Source organism: Rhododendron vialii, chromosome 9a (genome assembly GCF_030253575.1).
Source record: "Rhododendron vialii isolate Sample 1 chromosome 9a, ASM3025357v1".
Classification (NCBI taxonomy): domain Eukaryota; kingdom Viridiplantae; phylum Streptophyta; class Magnoliopsida; order Ericales; family Ericaceae; genus Rhododendron; species Rhododendron vialii.
Genome location: NC_080565.1, coordinates 34,637,149 through 34,657,787, shown reverse-complemented (window position 1 = coordinate 34,657,787; position 20,639 = coordinate 34,637,149). Strand labels below are relative to the sequence as shown.

Sequence of the window (20,639 nt, the reverse complement as noted above, 5' to 3'; positions counted from 1 at the left end):
TCTGGATGATTTTTGAGAAGGAGAATATAGAAGATGGATATGATGGGATTAGATGTCGAATGACTGAATTGCCCCCACTTTGATTTTTGAAATGCTCAAAATTGATTTATTTCATACTAATTAGAATAAATTGATATTTATCTCTAATTTTATGATAGAATAATTTCATTTTAGAACACAAATGTTGAAATCATCTTTTTTTTTAGAAAAAAAATATTATTTTCCAAAAAAATTTAAAAAACGTAATTGCAAAAGTGAAAAAATGGCACCCATGGACCTCGTTTACTCCATTTATTACTTTGTTTTCCGGGGAAAAAAAATATGTACATGTAAATATAGGTACACAAGACCTAATTCCTATCGTTTCCCCAAAGGGAAAAAAAAAAAAACCATCCCAGAGGTACTTCTTCTCCAACGCCGACGTGAACAACCCAGTCCAGAAGAATCAGGGGTCTTCTCCTGCTGTAAGATCTCTCTCTCGGCCAATCATCTTCTCTCTCTCTCCCGAACAAGAACAAGCAGCAAACACGTAACAAAAGGGAAAGGGGGAGGGCACAAGGCCAGGTAAAAATAACACCCCGCTTGGTGAATGGCAGGGGGTACCCCTAGCCTTGGCAAATCCACCTCTTCCCTGATTTGTAATCCCAATAGTGACAACTCCCCCCTCAAATTTGGCTCACATTTTTCACACCCAAACACCGGAGATGAGGAGAAGGGGAAGATGTACTCCGGGCGCTTGGCAAATCCGGGAGCAAATCCCCCATCCAAACAGGCCCTAATATCTGAGCCCTTGAACAAAAGAACCATACGTAAACAACCTCCCAAATTAACCTCCTATTTATAATAGAGGACCAAAAACCGGACAGAACCCTAAAATTCATGTATAACAGCCGTCACGACGACCAGGACTGATTTGAGGACAGCTTGGGCCAATTTGATTTCTGCCCGAACCAATTTTACTGCAAGCTACTAACTGACTGCTAAGCAGCCAATTTGGAAATGGCCCGAGCTAAAATTACTGAAAGTGCCCAATTTTGATTTTTGCTGCTACTACAGCTCTCGCAACCGAATTCAAGGCAAATTCCAACAAATCTCTCATTTGGGTAAAAATGCCAACCTCTCATTTTCGGGTTATATTTTGATGATTTTAACCGTTCAACTTGTTTAAAACATATTTTAAAGTACCCACGGGAAAACAGCTCAAAAGAATGTATATGTTAAGTTGTTAACAATGTATCTCACATGGACGGAAAAAAAGGTGTTAATACGTAAGCCACAGCCCATGTAACTACACACACATTAATCACCGTTTAGTGAGCAGTTTGTAAATGGAGGAAAGGATAATTCTTATGCATACTATATTCATTTCTCATGTATTTTGTATTGAGAATTGATTTTGGCACTCCCCTTTGGGAGTGCAGTTATCAATTTGAAAAGTGCCAAAATCACTCTTCTTTGTATTCATCTCAATTACAGTGAACCTACATATATGAGCTTGGGTGATCAATTAGTCGAGAACTCTACCGCAATAAGTGAGTCTTTTTTTGGTCATTTGATAGAACAACCTAGTTTATCCTAACCATAATCCAGCCAACTATATTGTTGCTATCAATCACTAGGCCCGAGCAAAATAGTATTAGAGCACATGCTTGTGTTCTCACTTCTCACAAGTTCCCCTTTGGCCGTCCCGTCATCCTGTTTTCATCGCCAATTTCTTGACTTGAACATGGAACGTATTGCGAAGTGCCCAACTTCAAACTTATACGATACCATGTGTGGGGATAGCAGTATATTAACAAGTTTTTTTGTTCAAGATCAGCTTCCTTGTTTATTTAACAACTAGGGTATGTTCGTGCCTGAAAGCACATCGCAACGCATTTTGAACACAACTAAAATGAATTACCGAAACTATTGACCACTCCCGCCAATATATGAAGCTGATTTATACGGGATTATAATTAATGCTACTTTCGCAAATTTTGAATCTTACCATGTGCTACCTAATCCAAATCTGAGGCACTGAAATTATTGCGTTTGCATAGAACAACTCCTCGCGGTTGGATTTGCTACCCTAAACAGCTATATTTATGCAAATCTCTAGTACTGCTCCACCATACATGTTGATTTATTCAACTACTTTTGTATTCAGATTCAAACACGCGCGCACAAATGGTTTGCTGCTCTCTTCTTCCCTAACCAATGGGTTAAGGGCTAAGCATCATACCTTAGTTTAACAAAATAAGACAACAACACAATACCAATATTGATATGCAGGAATTGATCGATCCAAGGGTTGAGAACTTCAAGGTCATTCACTGTGTGCATGTGTACGTAAGAAAAATGGAGGAAGGAATAGATGAAAAAACAGAGTTGGGTTTAACTCAATTGGAGTCTTTTTCATTTACATCAACGATTCCTCTTCCATCATGGTCTTCGACCTGGGTTTTCTTGGAAAACGACAACGGATCACCACCACCGCCCCCAACGAACTTTGTCCCTCTCTTTCTCCACTCGGTTCCATTTCAAGAGAGAGAGAAAATGGGAAATAAAGAGAAAAAAGGAGAATAATGGAGTACGTGCATTTCAAATTTTGAATGAAAATTACGGTGTTCTTTTTTATCCAAAAAATGTAAGCTATCTACAAAAATGCCATTGAAATTCTCAGTCCTTACATTTATGTTGGTATAAATTTGAACGATTGATTTATGTATATAGGATTCAAATAGTGAGTTCCGTTATTATATATAGGTTCATAAAAATACCCTTTTTGATATCATACAGATAAGCAAAGGGAAGGGTTTACGTTTGTCCTTTTGTTCTAATTGGGGGGGGAAATATGGTTTGTAGCTTTGTTAGGTTTAGTGGGCATAAATCAATCATCATTTTTGTGTCAAATCATATTATTCTTTTTGACTTAATTAGTACTAGCTAGCAGTTTTTGAATTGAATTTTTTTTGGAGTTTTGAGACTTTTAACCATCTTTAGCATCTTTTTTCACTGTTCATGCCCCATTGGAAACTTTATTCAGATTAGTTGGTCATATCATACTATTCTTTTGCGACTTTTTTAGCATCACTTGGTTGAAATTAAATTCATTTAGGGAAGGTAATTAAGGTTTTACTCCTGTCTCCAGCTGTGTAATCAGAGTAAGTTTTTACGTAATTGATTCCTTTGTTTGTCTTTACTAGCTAGTTTTTCCTCTCTTCTCTGGGAAAAAAAAAAAAAAAAACACAACCCTTGTGAAAATTTGAAAAGTAAACATGACAGTACGTGAAGGTCCATCGGAAGATGCTAATCAATTGGAAAAAATTAAAAAAGGGTGAAAACATGTGGTTAACAAAGAGCCAAACAGAGTCCTCAAAAATCCAATCAGTACTAAGGAGTAAGGACATTTAGGGCATGCGCAACAGTTAGCTATTTTGAATAAAAGTATAATCTCAAAAACACATACTCCTATACTATACTGCAGCAGCCTCAACATTTTCGTTGAAGCTACGGTACCTCTCCAGACTCCAGGTCTAGAGAGGCGTTGTTCACTCAACACCCCTTATTTTAATACTACTTTATGCATTATTCAGTCTCCTCCCTCGTGAGCTTCTCTCTTCTGTCTCTCCTCTCTCATACGACATCTATAGCACTTGGAGCTTCAAGTGAAATCCCAATCTGCGGGAAAAAAATATTGTTCTCCAGGCTCTCTCTCTCTCTCTCTCTCCAAACTCAATTCCCTAATATTGCAGAGAACGAAGTAGAGAGTTTGACGGAGAATTAATCAAATAAAAGACACCTAGCCAAGAGAAATAACTTTTTCAACTAGGTATTTTACCTAGGATTATTAATTGTTGGGGATATGCTCTTACATGCCCATATTCAAGTAATTGGTTACGCTCGTAGTCCCATAATCTTTAAATATATTTATTTGTTCTCTATCCTTAATCTTACATTTCTTCTCTCAATTCTCATTCTTGTGAATTTTTAGTAGTTTGGGGTGTTTTCAAAATATGCTTTTACACTCAAGCACGCATACCCTCAAACGCATACATGCGCATGTGTATTATGTAACTTAAGTTTCACTCACAAAAAGAAAATAAGGATTGAAAAAATAATGTATTTTTTACGTATTTGGTACATCCAAAGACTAAAGGCAATGGAAAATTTAGTTGGTCAACGAAAATTTGATCTGATTTTGGTCAAAAAATGGTTTTGTCATTAGTTATATATTGTGAATTGGTAGGTTGTGTGTTGATGCCTCCATCTCTTTAAATTTGAAACTTCACGCAGTAGAGTATTGCTGAGCTAACAGACCTTCTCCATCACACATTTGTGTGGAAGCCACACTGATGTCCACAACAGATGTGTGATGAATAAGGCCCCTTGGCATCTGCTCAAGAGCAAGTAATAATTTTTCATTATCAAGAGTAAAGAAGCATTTTGTAAATATGTGGGCAATCTGGGTATTACGGCCCCTTTTCGAAACACCCAAACTTTGGTGGATCCAAGAATGTGTTGGCCCAAAAGGCTTATAAGAAAATCTGGGTATGAGGCCCATGAGCAAACACCTTCGATGATTTGGGGATGGACTCAAACAAATTAGCCGAAAATTTCCTTTAATGTGAAGCAGCAGGCCAGGCTCAATATCTTGTTGGGCCGGACTCTATTAGAGAAATTTTTCTTGGGAAAATGACGGCCAACGACGTGTTTTGATAATTAATACCCGTTAAGAACATTTTCAACATTAACAAATTTTCTGAATTGTTCATACACAAAATTAAGTTGATTTGAAAAGTTTGGTCAAATCATATCTATTTTAAGAAAAATTTATTTGGACAAAACTTCATCTGTTTAGATAAAGAAAAAGAAAAAAAGACAAGCATATCCATACCAAAAAATTAACTATTTAAATTGTCAAATCAAATTACGGGACGACTCCCTCCCGTTTCTATTTTTAATTGGTCAAGACTCAAAATGTCTAAAATCGCGAAATGTCACCTTACGGTTCTTTCAATGAGCCCAGATTAGAACATGGAGAGACGATGATATCTTCTGGACTTGGCCCCGTTCTACCCAAATTTTTTGGTCTGGTATTTTTTTTGATATTTTTATTTTATTTTGTTGAATTTCATTCATCTTCATAAAAACATCACAAAAAATAATAATGTGGTCCGAAACTATGGGAGTAGGTGGATTTTTTTATTACTCCAATTTTGGGGTTCGGTCAGATTTGAGAAATTAGACCAGAGTCTCTCTCTCTCTCTCTCTCTCTCTCTCAATGACCGCTACCCCACCCAACCCTACCCGCACCCGGTCCAAGCCACCAACCCTTCCCTTCTCCCTCCACAAGTTCATCACACACACACACACACCTACCACGTCTTCGTTTTCTTTATTTCTGTATATCTAACTTCCCTTATTTCTATATCTAATTTCCGTCGGGCAGGTAATTTTGAACCATGGCGAATTCTTCTCTCTCCACCAAACAATTCCTCTCCGCGCAATCCTCGTCGGACTTCGGATCACTACAACGGTCCGGTCTCCAAAAGCTCCCGTCTCAAGCCGTCCGATTCTCCAGCCCTCGATCCCGTCACAAGAAGCTCGGTGCGTTTCTCACTAATTCTATTTGTTTGGCAGTTTGAGTTTCCTATTAATTCAACTCTGAATCCTTACACTCACGAATTTCGAATTTTACTAGCTTGGGATGTTTTTGATGCTTTCACGCTCCACAAACGAGCACACGCACGCATATTATGTGACTTAGGTCCGGAGATTCGCCCCAACTAATCCCTCGGATAAATGTAGCTCCTCCTGTTCCTGTTCGCATAGAGTAGCTAATTTTCGGGTCTGTGGTAGCAACGTCAGAACTGAAATTGACGACTCCTTGAGATTCAATCCTGAGATCTCTGTGAGAGAAGTCGTAGGTTCTTGCTAAACCAAATCTATGCTCGATTTTCAGACTCAAAACTATCTACTTTCCGAAAAATTATTCATTGCCCCTGGGCACCGCCACTTGGTGCCCCAAGCTCTTCCTCCATCACACATTTGTGTGGTCCCCACCACATTGTGTGGAGCCCACACTAATGTTTGGTAGAGAACAGTTTGGGGCGCCGCCGCTTGATGCTCTCCTATTTCCCTATTCATGTACTTTGATTTTTACCCCGGCCTGTCGACAGATTTTCCTAGTGTACATGGAGATATTTTTTGTCAGGGACGGCAGTAGCATGGTGTGAGGGTGTTCCGCTGAACCCTTTGAGGTTTACAAAATTGATTGATATCAAGTCATGCGTACATGTGGTGGTCTTGGCCTTCCACTGAACCCTCTGTTCAATTGGTTTTGCATGTTTTAACTTACTGGCTTGTATAAGAACATTTGTGGTGAACTGTGGAACATACATAAATGCACCATACAAAACATGCTACACTTTTAAATGGCAACGTGGGCTACTGGGAAAACTAGTATGTCATCGATAGATTGGTATCAGTTTATCACACTTTACCAACATATTAGACTACAAGATAAGCAAACGTGATTTGATTAGCATTTGATTATGTGATTTTAAGCCCATAGGGCTAAAATTCTGCTGAGTTGATAAATGTCGAAAACACTGCACACTCAGAACAAGTGCAATTAGGGGAACTTGGCAGCTTCTATTTAAATTCTGGACTCTCCTCAGTGGAGATCAACATGTACTAGATTTATTACTTGCCTTTTAAGCTCATGTTACTGCATGATCAAGTATTTGGATACTAAACATTCGTTTCTTTCATATTGATTCACAGTAATACAAGCAGCTGGGAATACATTTGGAACTTACTTCCGTGTTACCACATTTGGAGAATCTCATGGTGGTGGAGTTGGTTGTGTAATTGATGGATGCCCTCCTAGGCTTCCTATTTCTGAAGCTGATTTGCAAGTGGAGCTAGACAGAAGGTAATGGTGTGATTAGCAGTTGTTGTCTGCTTTGTAATCCTGTATTCTAGCTTAAGTAGTTGCGTGTATGTTCACATCATTTTGAAATAATTAATTGGGATTTGGGAACTTAATTGGACCGCCAGAGGACAAGTTGTGAAATGAGTAGTGATTATAAACTGCCTATATCTGTATGTATATGTAAGACGATCCACAGCAATTGCAGAACATGTTGAGTATAATTACAGTATTGATTTCTGAACTCTCATATTAATGCAAACTTGGGTTTGAATCTCTCTTGAAGATCTTTGTCGTGATCTTACAATTAATGTTGCTACATTCAGGAGGCCAGGTCAGAGCCGAATTACTACACCAAGGAAAGAGACTGATACTTGTCGAATATCTTCAGGCGTTGCTGAAGGTTAGGTTTTCCTTCACGTTTCTCTTCAAATTTTCTGCTTTTCAAGTGTTTTTCTCCTTTTCATTCCACCAGAAGTTTGGTGGCTAAGATCTTCTTGTATTGGATTTATGCTTTGTGCTTTACCACAGGCTTGACAACTGGATCTTCAATCAAGGTTGAAGTACCCAACACAGATCAGAGAGGACATGTGAGTACCGCTTGCTCATACGATATTCATGAGAATTGCGATATGTGTACAGTTTGGAGTAACTCTAAATAATTAGGTACCTCTTGGGTGGATTGGGATGTGAGTTGATTTTGGTCGGACACACAATCATGATGATTATAAATTCTGTCCTTTCAGCTCATTTACGCAGCAACCACTTTCCCAAGTTCCATTGAAAGATGATTGCATCCATCTATTGTTGAGGGTGTATTGTTTGTTGGAGAACCATGAAATGAAGTTCCGTCCTATGCAGTCATTTGTGGTGGCGGTGCATTGTGATGACACCATTTGAGGGGTTTGAACGTTGGTTTTGCATGGTGGATGAAATTGAAGCCTTCCTCTCCCATTATAACATCGTATTCCTAGGGTGAAAAGGGACAAAATGAGCTTGGTATAAGATATTTTAGCTTAGAGGGTTCAGGATCCATTATGTGATTAGGTTGTATATCAGGTGAATCTAATATGCTATCTTAATCTAAGGGTTTGAGTTTATTATCCAACTTCCCATGGGTAGGAGATGAGGGCAACTAGAGCAAAAAACATCCGCCCTAATTGTCCGAGTTTTACTGTTTTCCCCCTCATCCAAGCATAATATTCCTAACCTTTTTTTGTTGGTATTTTGATGCCCACGGCTGTCTTATTGGATTTCTCAGGATTATAATGAGATGTCAATATCGTATAGACCTTCTCACGCAGATGCTACATATGACTTCAAGTATGGTGTAAGATCAGTGCAGGTAACATCTTTGAGATTAATGTCATCGAAAAAGTATATAGGCCAAAGTGATGCATGTGTGTGCGGGTTTTTGCAATCTGATTGTTTAATGCATTTTTATGTCAACGGCGAAATGCAGGGGGGAGGTAGATCTTCTGCTAGAGAAACAATTGGGAGAGTTGCTGCTGGAGCTGTTGCTAAAAAAATCCTCAAGCTATTTTCAGGAACTGAGGTGTGATAATTTAGCGTGAGGCAGTTGATTTTTTTTTTTCTTTTCTGAAATAACACCGTGATGGAATATTGCAGATTAGACATGTAAACGCAATGGTTCATACACTGTAATATTGGTAATTCATGTGTATTTGTAGGCGTAATGTGTTTGTGTGTACTTAACATATTGTCTATACGTGAATTTTTGCAAAATTATGCATATGTCAGCTAGTCCGACACTTGGGTGAATAGGTAATTAGAATCAGGAACTGTTTTTGTTGGTGAGACATGTCGGTAATGTTTTGAGTTATTGAAATTGACAGTGCTTTTCCCGGTTCTGGCTCTCTCTGGATCTTATATGTGATTGTCTATTGATGCTTTGATGTTTTTGTCTCCCAGATTCTTGCTTATGTTTCTCAAGTCTATGATGTTGAACTTCCAGAGGGTTTGGTTGATCATGAGAGTATGACACTTGATCAGGTAATAACTACTTTGTTTTGTCCTTTCCCATAAGGAGAAAAAATTGAACTAAAGAAAGTAGGGGTCAAGAGGAGGAATTTTACCCCTCACGCCTTCATGGTTGATCCTTCATTTTGCCTTTAAGCCTTCCCAATATCTACTATTGGAATAATGATTCTAATGAGTAATGAATCTCTATTTCATTGAGTTGAATTGATTTGGTTTGTGGCTCTCAAAATCCATTTCATATGTAACTCGTGTCATTGTTTTTGTTTGTTTTAATGCTATTCCTGTTGTATCAACATTAATTGATTACCTCCTTGACCCAATTAAAGTTTCTATGGAACATTTTCAGATAGAGAGTAATATTGTTCGCTGCCCAAATCCTGAATACGCAGAGAAGATGATTGCTGCCATTGATGCTGTTCGAGTGAGAGGGGATTCTGTTGGTGGTGTCGTCACATGCATAGCAAGAAACGTTCCACGCGTAAGTTCTTCTCCAACCCCAACCCCCACCACCCCACAGCAGCCCCCCCCCCCCCCCCCCCCCCCCCCCCCCCCCGGCTGCCCTGAAAAGAAACTACAGGAGTTAAAAACTTCGAACATGTGGCTTAAGAGTTAAGATTGATTGCTTTTGCTTTTTTCTTAATTATTTCCCGTCCCTTCTCTAACAGAAATTTGTTGTGCTTGTCAGGGGCTTGGTTCACCAGTTTTTGATAAACTTGAAGCCGAGCTAGCAAAAGCTGCTATGTCCTTGCCCGCAACAAAGGGGTTTGAGTTTGGAAGTGGGTTTGCAGGTAAATAATTTTGTAGCATTCAGTTCTCATGTTCCTCTAAGTAGTTCCTTGGAAATATAAATTAGAATGCTACTATTCCTCGATGGGTGAGAGCGAAAATCTTGTAGGGTGGGGTTGTTTCTATTTGCTATTCTTGTTTTCTAGTTGAGGGAAAGCATCAAGACTTAACTTGTAAAAAAGTGCAATCAACAAGAAACTAAGTTGTTGCTAATTTTGAAGAACAAACCTTACTTTACTGTAACAATATTTTAGTTCCCTATTAACTAAATCTAGGTTAATAACTGTTGGAAGTAATACCCTGGATTGCTATGAATCAATGTGAAATTGATTTCGTAAATAAAACATGTCGATTTGGGCAACTTTCACTGTGCAAGGGCTTTGGTTTGCTTCCTTCATTTGTTTTGCATCACAGGAAATGATTCACCCTTTATAAATTAAGCTTATCGATGAGCCACTATTCATCTTAATTTGGTTGGGAATAAAGCATCACAATTAAGGAAAAGCCACTCTGTGTTTTCTCTTATGCTTCACCAAAATCAACTTGGGTTGTGACTTGTGAGTCGACTAGGTAATGGATGAAGAGGCCTCAACATTAATACTACCAAATGAAATTAAAAGCACTAGATGGGAAGTATGAAAGGCAAAGAAAGCAAAGTAGTTTATTAGTATGTATTTTTATTGTTCTCAATTCTTGAAGTTTGCTTTTTGGTTTACAGTTAGCCAAAGTTGACCTGCTTCCTTTGTCCAATTGGCTCAAATACAAAAACATCCAAAAATTTTAGTGCTCCATAACACACCTATAAAGTTTCTTTTGTGTAAGTCCACTCCAGTGGTCTCTTTGTGGTTTCATCCCTGCTTCTAATTGTTTTTCTTTAATGAGTAAAATGTAATTTGAATTGTTAGTTACTCTATATATTATCACAACAAATTTTTTTTTAAACATCACATTATCCTTATTTCTTTTTCCTTTATGTGGCTCAATGATTCATATGTATTTTACTTTAAGGATACCAAACCAAACCGAGCCTTACGTCTCAATCACTTGGGGTCGGCTACATGAATCCGTTTCCTTCATTAGGCTCTGTCAAGGGTGTCTCGTAGTCATATTTGGATTCATGTCATAAAGATCTGATGGGTTTTTTTTACGTGCTGGCCGTCAGCTACCTAACGCACAACCCTCTTCCTTTATCCGGGCTTGAGACCGGCTGGGAAATAAAGATAAGACTCTAAGCATGAACCAGGTGGAGTTATGTATTTTACTTTAAGGATGTTTCTGATAATAAAATCTTCTTGATTAATCCTAATTTAGAGGCCGATGAAGTAAACACTCATAAGAGCTTAAAAAAATTGATGTCTTGCGTGTAAAGCTGATGATAAATGAATTATCCTGCAAATTCAATGTATATCGATCCGTTTCTAGTGAGGTTAGATCCTTAATTTCAAGTTGCAACATCCATGAAATATCCCTCCCAAGTTCTGTTGTATATTGTTGCCAAATCTTCTATTTGTGCGGAAGATGGCTAGTGATCAAAATTCAAAAGGAAAAGAAAAACAAAAGGACAAAAATAAGCAAAGCCAAGTGAAATAGTAGTTTGCCAAATTATTAATTTTTTACGCAATAGCGTATTCCCATTATTGAACGTTTGAAAAGATTTTATGTAGTTGACCTGAATTGATTGGAAATAAAGCTTAGTTTTGGTGTCCTTTACCATACACTTCATTCTTTTGGATCAGCTAAGAAAATTTCATAGGCAGACACTTATAACAAGTCAAAATTGACATGACCCCTAACCTAGCTCAATCAATATTTTAGTCCCTTTAACTGGAGGGGAAATACCTGAATGTTCTAGGTACTTTTTTTTGTTTCAGTGTGGTATCCCAGTAATTTGTATTTGGCTCTGCCCATTTTTTATAGGTTTACAATGATGTTTTTTCTTTTTGGAAATGTCCAGGTACATTTATGATGGGGAGTGAGCATAATGACGAGTTTTTTGTTAATGAACATGGCCGAATCAGGACAAGAACAAACCGTTCTGGTGGGATCCAGGTAGTTATTTAATCTTTAATATATAGTTCTACAAGTATTTTTTGAGACCACAAACCTGTGAACAATATTCTTTGGTTGCTTGAGATTGTTTATTTTTATGATCAGGGTGGAATTTCCAATGGAGAATTAATAAACATGAGAGTAGCTTTCAAGCCAACTTCTACAATATCGGTAAGCTCTCTCTCTCACACACACCGACTGAAGGGAACACTGGTTGAAAGCATAGCAATAGTCTTTGACCCTTTAAATAGAGGTTCTATATCTTGCTAAATAATTAAGCAGAAGTATAACTCTGCAAAAGTCATATAGTGGTTCTGTACCTTTATCGACTAAAAATAGAGACCGGAGTTTGGAGAGGGTGAGTTGTACATAGTACCCCCAGAGGATGTTTCTGTGTTTTGAACCCTCGCCACTTGGGACATTAAGTGCAATCTTCATAGAGTTCGGCCAAGCCACCATTTCTTGTGCTTCTAGTTGATGCACTATGCATCAATCCTAATATAGGGGTCTTGGAGTAAGGGGAGACTAATTCACCTATTGACTGGTGGCCGCCTCCTTGTTGGTGCATCAAACTAGAGGTTGACAGCCTTGCTCTGTGGACTGTAATTCCTTGGATAGACTATGGTGCTCATATCATTCCTTGGAAAGGCCTTGGTACATGTGTCAGAGCTCATATCATAGGATTGGTCAGGTGGTCAGGTGCTACATTTGGTAAATCCAAAAAAAAATTTTTGGGTGGTATGTACATTACCCCCTCTAAAGTGCTGGATGTCTTGGTCTCAATGAGTCTTTTTACGACTGGTCATAGCGGAGTTTCATTCGTTGAGGGCGAGACAAACCTTCTTGGAATAACCTTTGTTCTTGCCATGCCTCATTTGGTCCGAGCGTAGGGTACCTAGGTCCCACTTCCAGTCTAGTAGGTCATTGGAGTTGCCATTGGTGGCTCGCTACAAGTGGTTGGTTGAGGAGTGTTCTCGATAGGGTGTTGCTGCTTTGGAGCCAGGTATTATGCATGGCTAGTTTTGTGGTATAGCTCAGTGGAGGATTGCTTTGCTAAGGCCAAGATGACACATGGCCCAGCGGCCAAGAGTACAATAGATAGTGGGGCTCCATAATGTTGAGATAACTTCAGTGGAGCCAATCGAGTGCGTTAGCGACTGGCAAGCTGTCCTGCCTCTAAGCAGTGCTCTGTTTGGTCAACACTAGGACCATGCCTGGGTAGTTTGACGAGTAACCATTGCGGTGAGCAGCCAAGTCTGTGCTTGGGTGCTCCATGAGTCCCTGATTACGTCAGGCCCGTGATTCCCTAGGTTATGCCTAATGAACAACGAGGTGTCAAGGTGGATTGCTTGTGAGTTGTGACAAGGTTAGGAAAGCCAAGAGTGGCTTGCTCATTAAAGGCGAGGGCCTTCCGTCTATACCCACAAGAAGGTGTATTGCATTGATTTTCAATTTTATCTGCACATTTTTAGAGCTATTGCTGGAAATTCTCCTGTTGTGAAAATACGAACTGATCTTTTATTGCTTTCGATATATGGGCAGAAGAAACAACATACAGTTACCAGAGATAAGCATGAGACTGAACTTATAGCCCGAGGTCGTCATGATCCTTGTGTTGTCCCACGAGGTTTGCATTTTCTCTAATTCATGAGTTAGTCATTCTTCTGTTTGATTACTGTTCTGTTTGCCATCGTTTCTCTCTTTACTGCTCTGTTGCTCTCTGACTTGCAATTCAGCAAATACTCCCTGTTTCTGAATGCCTTTATTATTGCAATGATCAGTTATCACAAGAAATTACATTTGGGACAAGTGAAGAATAGTTGTCTTATGCCCGTTTTCTTTCTTTTCCTCTTCACTTTATGTCTTGCTTCTCTCCAACCCTGAGACATGTAGCTATAGTAAATGTGGAGGAGAGGGCATGGGGTTTTCAGTTCAATAGTTTGTACATGATCATATTCTGGTGATGTTGCAGCGGTGCCGATGGTGGAGGCCATGGTAGCTCTGGTGCTTGTGGATCAACTCATGGCACAGCACGCACAATGTAATTTGTTTCCCCTCAACCCAGCATTACAGGAACCGATGCAGTTGCCAAGCCTTGAGCCTGCTGAAATTTCCCTATGAAAGGTGCGAAGTCGCTCGCTGGCATTAGTTTTTGCTCAATTTCTTTGTCCCCCATTATGGATATTTTCTCCCGATTTTTAGTGTGTTTTTGGTGTGTTTAACGCAAAGATTTCTGCTTCGACGTGAGTTGTAATAAGTTGGCAGTAGTGATCATGTCTCAAGTATCGATTTCCCTTGCCTGGATACATCATGAAATGACAACGAATAATGAAGTTATTGTTCCTTGGGAAGAAATCCTACTGGAATTCCATATCATTTGAGCATGATGGAAACCTGTTTATAGGTTGAGTATTCTTGTGCCAATGGTGTCTGAATAAGATATTTTCTCTTGTTCTACTCAGCATTTGTGAACCCCTGTTTCATGTGGAAGCGTACAGTTTATTTGGCATATGGATTCAAGTATAATTGGCAGGCGCAAGTTGTGTCTAAGCTTCAGATTCAGCTAAATTTCCATGTCAAGGACACAAAGACAGGAGATATGTTTCTATTGTATTTCTGTGTAAATTGGTGTTTACAAGACATTTGTGTATGTCTACATGTAGATGCCGAACAAATTCCAGTGCACGTTTAGATGAGTCCATGAAACATGACTCGGTATACCCCTTAACAACGCCTCATTGTAGCATTGGTATTAAAATTTGGGTGGAGCAAGCAGCCCGGTTTGGTCACTCGGGCGATTCTGCTTATTCGTTTGTCTGGCCACCTATTTTGTTCACGGAACCATACACAGCCTTCCCATTATCTGTCTGATCATGGTCTGAGGATTTATTTGCTTTTGACCAGTGAAATACTGAGATTTCGCAGATTTTGTGAAAAGATGTTCTTAGAGCCGGTCCTGAGGTAAGACGCAAGAGGCGGTCGCTTTAGTCCTCTCCAAAAAGTGTAAAATTTATGGCCCAAACTATCTTTAGTACTCAAAATATAATAAGCTCAAAAAAAAGAAGAAGAGTACCCAGAATACAAGCTAAAAAAACCAAAATTGGGTCCTCTCTGTTGAAATTTGCCTTAGGCCCTCGAAATATCAAGATCGGCCCTGGATCATGGCTTCAATATAACTTTTGTTTGATTCATGTCATGATGTGTTGCATGTGTTTTCTTTTAGTTTATTAAAAAGGAAAAGGCGTTTCTGATTTCTTAACTTAAATCAATTTGCTTTTATGATTTTATACTTCGTATAAAAATAGTTACAAGTTCTTTCCAGCAAACCTTTTAAAGACTATCAATCGTGTATGGAAGCCGTACACTGTAGAGTGTTAAACAGGAAAATGTGCTTTTGTGATACAGTATTGTAGTAAACGACTTTGGAGCATCAACTCAATCTTTTCGTTTTTTATCGGCGAAAGTCAATATTACTAGAATAGTTACATTAGCACTTTGGAACATGATCAGCTGAACTCGTGATCTCCTTTCTCTTGGCGGTTACGTGAAGTACTCTTAATACCGTTGAGCACCAACTTGACCTTGCTGTCAGGATTCTCCTCTCGAGCAAATGCGAGCAGTAGTTACGGGATGAATACAGTTGACCTGATTTTAGTAACTTTATCCTCCCTTTATCAACATATGGGAGAAAATAGTCAATGTTGAGTTTTTAGCAGTTGGTTATGGTTACTAGGTGATCTAGGGTAACACACAAGTTGCCAACTTACCTCCATTGAATTTGGATCTCTCTTTCTTGGCATCAGCTCAACCCCTTATTCACCAAATCCCTCCAAACTTCAAAAATTTTGGGTCCCATTATGGGCCCACAGTATTAATCCGAACCGTTCATTCCGTACTTCTCGTTGCTATACAACACTACAGCTCGATCGGTCATTCATAAAAACGTAAACAAATTGCATAAAATGTACCGTTCAAGGTTAAAATTATGTCCTTTCAAACAAAATGGTTAAAATTATGTGAACAGTCTATTTTATCCAAATTGTTCATGTTTTTGCTAAGGCTCATTCGAGCTGATTTTTTTTTTATACATGTGTCGTTCTTAGCAAGAACCGTGGAATAAACGGTCCAAATCGCTATTGTGGGCCCACTAAAAAATTTAAAGTTCGGAGGGGTTTGGTATACAAAGGGCATGGAGGTGAGCTGATCCCTCCTTAGTTGGCATACCAAGCTGCCAATTATAAGCACATAAAACCCACCCTTGGTAGGAGCTAGTTTGATTGGTTTACAATTTGTGTGTTGCTTTCATTGTTAATCATTTGAGATTTGGCTTTCCAGTCGTTGGGGATTTGTAGCATGTCATCCTCATCGGAGTAGTATTTCATATTCTGCTGTCTATCAATTTGGATGTTGATCAAACGCCGCTTGTCGCATTTGTTCTTTTCATTTCATTCATCAAAATAATAGAGGAAAACTTTCGTTCATATCGTTATCAAATTAGTTGCGTCGATCATTTTCCCCTAACCATTTCTTCTCCGCCACATGATCATCGAAATCGCTGTCAATGAACCTCCACACTAATTCCATTATCATTATCATTATCAAATAATGGAGGAAATTAAACCTTCATTAATCACATCATTATCAAAGTTGCCTGATCATTCAATCCAATCCATCGTCTCCGCAGGATCATCGAGATCGATCACTATCAATGAACCTCCACATTTCTTCTTAGCATGAAAGATGATATTGTTTTTTAACTTATATTTTATTTTTAAAAACTAAATCATGTCTCATACGGAGTATATAAGACGGCTTTTTCTGTACAAAAATTTGAAAAAGAGATAGTAAGTGCGAGGATTTCATGGTATGTGAACATGATATGATTCTAGCGTCTTTATAGCACTTTTTTTTCGATAACCGGGGTGCTCGGTCCAGCTTGTATGCACCTCGACTAATTTTGAGACCCTGGAGTTAACGACAGGGCAAAACTTCTAGTGGCTTTAAGATATGGAATGTTTGGCCGACTTCTATGGGATTCAAACATGCAACGCTGATCTCATAGAAGACAATCACTTATAATTACCTCTCTCATACCCATTTAGCCAAACCCCTTGCGGTTAGCGACTAATTATAGTATTGCAACGTGATTCTAGAAAAGAATTGTGATCACGTCACTAGATTATGAACTCCATAGTAATAGTACTGTAACTTAAAAAACAAAGAAAAATGAGGTAACCCAATAGTTTACCAAAATATTTGTCGAGTGACATATGTTATTTGTTGTTTACCAAGTCGGACAACCTAAATTGTTTAAAATCGATCTTTTCCAATTACAAGCAACCAAAATATTGCATGCACTGCAAGCAACATATTAATTAATTATATAAATTGTAAACAAATAAATTAAAGCCGGCCACAAGACTCATGCTCTTGCTGCCCTTTTACAGTACTAAATTATTATTAACAGCACCATCAAATTAACCTGCGGCTGATCATGATCTACGACACCGTGCACTGATTTTTGGAGTTGTTTTTTTTTGTTGACCAACCCTTGTATATTACCGTACTTAATAGACCTTAAAGCACAGTTGTATTTTTTAATCTTTTTTTGTAAACCATTAATCATTTTTCCAAGCTGTTTTGTGCTTTTTCGTTTGCTTTTTAGTAACTAAAGCTACTCTCTCTCTCTCTCTCTCTCTCTCTCTCTCTCTCTCATATACACACATGCAAGTATGATACAATTTACGCGCATCTCAACTAAATTTTTAAAGGTATGCAATCTCACTATTTACTAGCGAGAGGGTCTGATTATATCCATAACAAAGTCTCGTATAGACTAGATCTGTATATCCACATAAGTACGTGTATAAATAGATACAGGTGCAAGGAAGGGAACCAACGTTGGAGAGTGATAAACATGGGAATTATTGTGAGAGCACAAGTTGGCTCAGAAAAGTTAGTCTTATAGTACATATACGCACTTGGACTTATTTATGGCAAAAAAATCTCACCGCCGGTTAAAATCAAAACAAAGTTCAGTATGGACATACCCATTTATTCGTAGTATGTATGCACGAAAGTACATACATTATCATGATCAGTTGTATCGCAGTCGTCAAATTAATCACATATGTATGTAGTATCCATGTGCATCATATGAGTCCACGTGCATCGACATCTGTATCCATAGAATTGCTATTTAACGAAACCTAATCTCTCTCCCCATCAATATACACCCTCCTATACTATATTACAGGAGTACGAATCAAGGAAGGGAATCAACCCGGGAAGAGTGTCATAATCATGAGCATTATTGTGAGAACACAAGTTGCCTTAGAAAAGTTGTTTTGTTTAGGCTATTCGATCTCCTCCACTATACCAACCGTCCTAATCCATAAAAATAAGGACAATCATGTACAAACGGAGGATAAGTGTCTAATATTTGCTTAATAATAGAACGATCTTTAAGCTGAGATAAAGCTGAAGTTAGATTCCATTGTGAAGTTAGGCCTTCTAAAATCATACCAAAACATGCAAGATTATATATGGATTATCCACATATACATATGAGTAAGCTTCTAATGCGGACCTCCGCATCCAAGCAAAGTGCGGACCTTCCCTTTCCCGATTGAATTTTGATGATCCGAACCATTCAATGTGTTCAGAACGTGATTTTAAGTGTAGTAGGGCAAGAAATTAGCAAAAAAAAAAAAACCGGGAAGGGTTTCATCCGAGCAGTTTTTGTTTATTTTTTATTGAACGGTTCAAATAAAAACTGCTCAAATCAAGCCCTTCCCGGTCATTTTTTTTGCCGGTTTCTCGTGGCTACACTTAAAATCACGTTCTGAACACATTGAACAGCTCGGATCATCAAAATTCAATCAGAAAATGAAAGAAATGGGGTGGTGCGCACTTTGCTTGGATGCGGAGGTCCACATTAGAAGCTTAATACATATATATGTACATATATATATATATATATATATATATATATATATATATATATATATATATGAGAGAGAGAGAGAGACCAACTAATAGATGTTTTTATAATTAAAAGAAGCCTTCCAATATCTTTGATGTTGGGGTGACCCAACTATTCCAGCGCAATTTATGGTACAAAAGATAGATGATAGTAATAAGTTAATAACAAGCTTAGGAGAATGATGATAGATGATAATGTATTTTTGGACATTTCTTCACAAGGCTTTCTTTGAAAAATTAGTTGAGATTGAGGCTTCAGCACAAGAATGTGTGGCCTATAACCTCCCTAGTCTCCCTACCTTTGGATTTTGAGTGAGAAAAAGATGCATGATATTGAAACTTTTTTGTTTTTTTGAAACTTGGAAGTAGAATGATGAGTTTTTGGAAGTACAAGGAAAGGAAAGGATAAACATATTGGTTTTGAGCTTATTATGATAATCCAAAGGCTACAAGAAAACAAAATAAGATATCCAATAATGCAGGGGTAACATCAAGTTTTGTGCAATCATATCAAAGAAATGATGGATGGTCATGGTTAATTGTTTGTCGTTGCTTTTGGATTTGTAAAAGTGAATTTTGAAAACCAGAATTCACTAGTATCAAATTTGACATGATCCATCTTCCTTAAGATCAACTTCCGAGTCGTTTAGAAGTTGTATTTGCTTAAACGTAGGACGCCGAAGTTTTGCTTGACATGACACAGTTTTTGAGATGTCAAACCCCATGAGCATCTCCTGCAAGCAAACCCCTCAAACTACCCCGTTCGTTTTGGGATTTTGGATGTGAATTTGTAGATAATGAGTGCAGAGAAAAATAAAGTAATGATTGGAAAGAGATAGAAAGAAAAATGAGAGTAATAATTAGAGAGAAATAAGATAATGATTAGAATCCAAAATTCAAAACCCCAAAATAAACAAGGTATATCAAAAATTTAAGGGTTTTTAAATGTTTTAAGTAATACAGAAAACCCCAACATAAAAGGTGATTTGATATTTGAAGAATCTGTTGGAGCATACAATTAATGAAGGCAAAATAAGAAAAAGATAGCAAAGCAGACTAATTTTGACAACAAAATTTAAAGAGTTCACTATAAAAAACTTATAGTTCAAATTGCAAACCAAGGTAGCAAAGTACGCTTTTGGCGAAAATATTTAAAGTATCTGCTCAAAATGCTCTAAAGAGCATCTCGAGACTCCTCAAATGCACACAAATTTAAAGATTTTGCGAAGATTTTAAGTGCTCCAATAGATCCTTCTAACCCTAACCTACGCTTCAGTTTGTTTTCCTCTTTAAATTTGGCATACGAGTAGCATCCTTCAAATACAAAATCCTACTGTACAAGAAGAAGTCATTTGGTGTTTAAAAAAAATATCTGCTGGAGTACACAATAAAAGTAGCAAATAAAATTAGAAATCAACAGTATACAAAATAATTTTTTGATGGTACATTTTTTTAGGAATCTACAAAAGATGCAGTAACATCAGGGCTTCAAAAAGCAATCGCAGTCACTTCTGAATAATTTTATTCGGTTCAACCTCTGTTGTTTAATGTTCTTAAAGTAACCTAAAGTAAGCTGGAAAAGAACAAAAATTGTTATGCCCTCATAATTCACAAACCCAACAAACACGGCGGTATGGGCGACTAAAGTTGGACTCAGAGATTTTGTGGTGCAGCCCCACACCGGAGCGTTGTAGGGCAATCAAAACTATGTCGTTTTGATCTCCTTCGTCCAAACCTCAACACTTCTGTCTTTTAGTTTCAAGCATCGACAAGGTTTTGCACATATTCTGTTAACCCGAGCCGAGCGTGAGAGTTAAAAATAAAAGCACAAGACCCACCACCACTCATATACAAGCAAATGCTACAGCAAGATAACTTAAAATTTTTGAAGCCAACAAAA

The 20,639-nt window shown here is 38.0% G+C and overlaps 1 protein-coding gene across 1 annotated transcript; it reads left to right on the top strand.

Annotated features, from left to right (window-relative positions):
- The first annotated feature begins 5,220 nt into the window (after nucleotides 1-5,220).
- On the top strand, nucleotides 5,221-14,139 carry LOC131300626 (chorismate synthase 1, chloroplastic). Its single transcript, XM_058326558.1, has 13 exons — nucleotides 5,221-5,592; nucleotides 6,772-6,922; nucleotides 7,246-7,322; nucleotides 7,451-7,509; nucleotides 8,181-8,264; nucleotides 8,382-8,474; nucleotides 8,852-8,932; nucleotides 9,267-9,398; nucleotides 9,606-9,708; nucleotides 11,661-11,755; nucleotides 11,861-11,926; nucleotides 13,298-13,382; nucleotides 13,728-14,139. The coding sequence occupies exons 1-13, from the start codon at nucleotides 5,448-5,450 to the stop codon at nucleotides 13,874-13,876; spliced, it is 1,320 nt and encodes a 439-aa protein (XP_058182541.1). The 5' UTR covers nucleotides 5,221-5,447; the 3' UTR covers nucleotides 13,877-14,139.
- Nucleotides 14,140-20,639: the final 6,500 nt, after the last annotated feature.

Bases quoted from the DNA above. Each gene is read 5' to 3' on its own strand.
- LOC131300626 (XM_058326558.1), top strand. From the start codon at position 5,448: ATGGCGAATTCTTCTCTCTCCACCAAACAATTCCTCTCCGCGCAATCC. The intron at 6,923-7,245 runs GTAATGGTGTGA...TGCTACATTCAG, and splicing joins CAAGTGGAGCTAGACAGAAG to GAGGCCAGGTCAGAGCCGAA. The intron at 8,475-8,851 runs GTGTGATAATTT...TTTGTCTCCCAG, and splicing joins AGCTATTTTCAGGAACTGAG to ATTCTTGCTTATGTTTCTCA.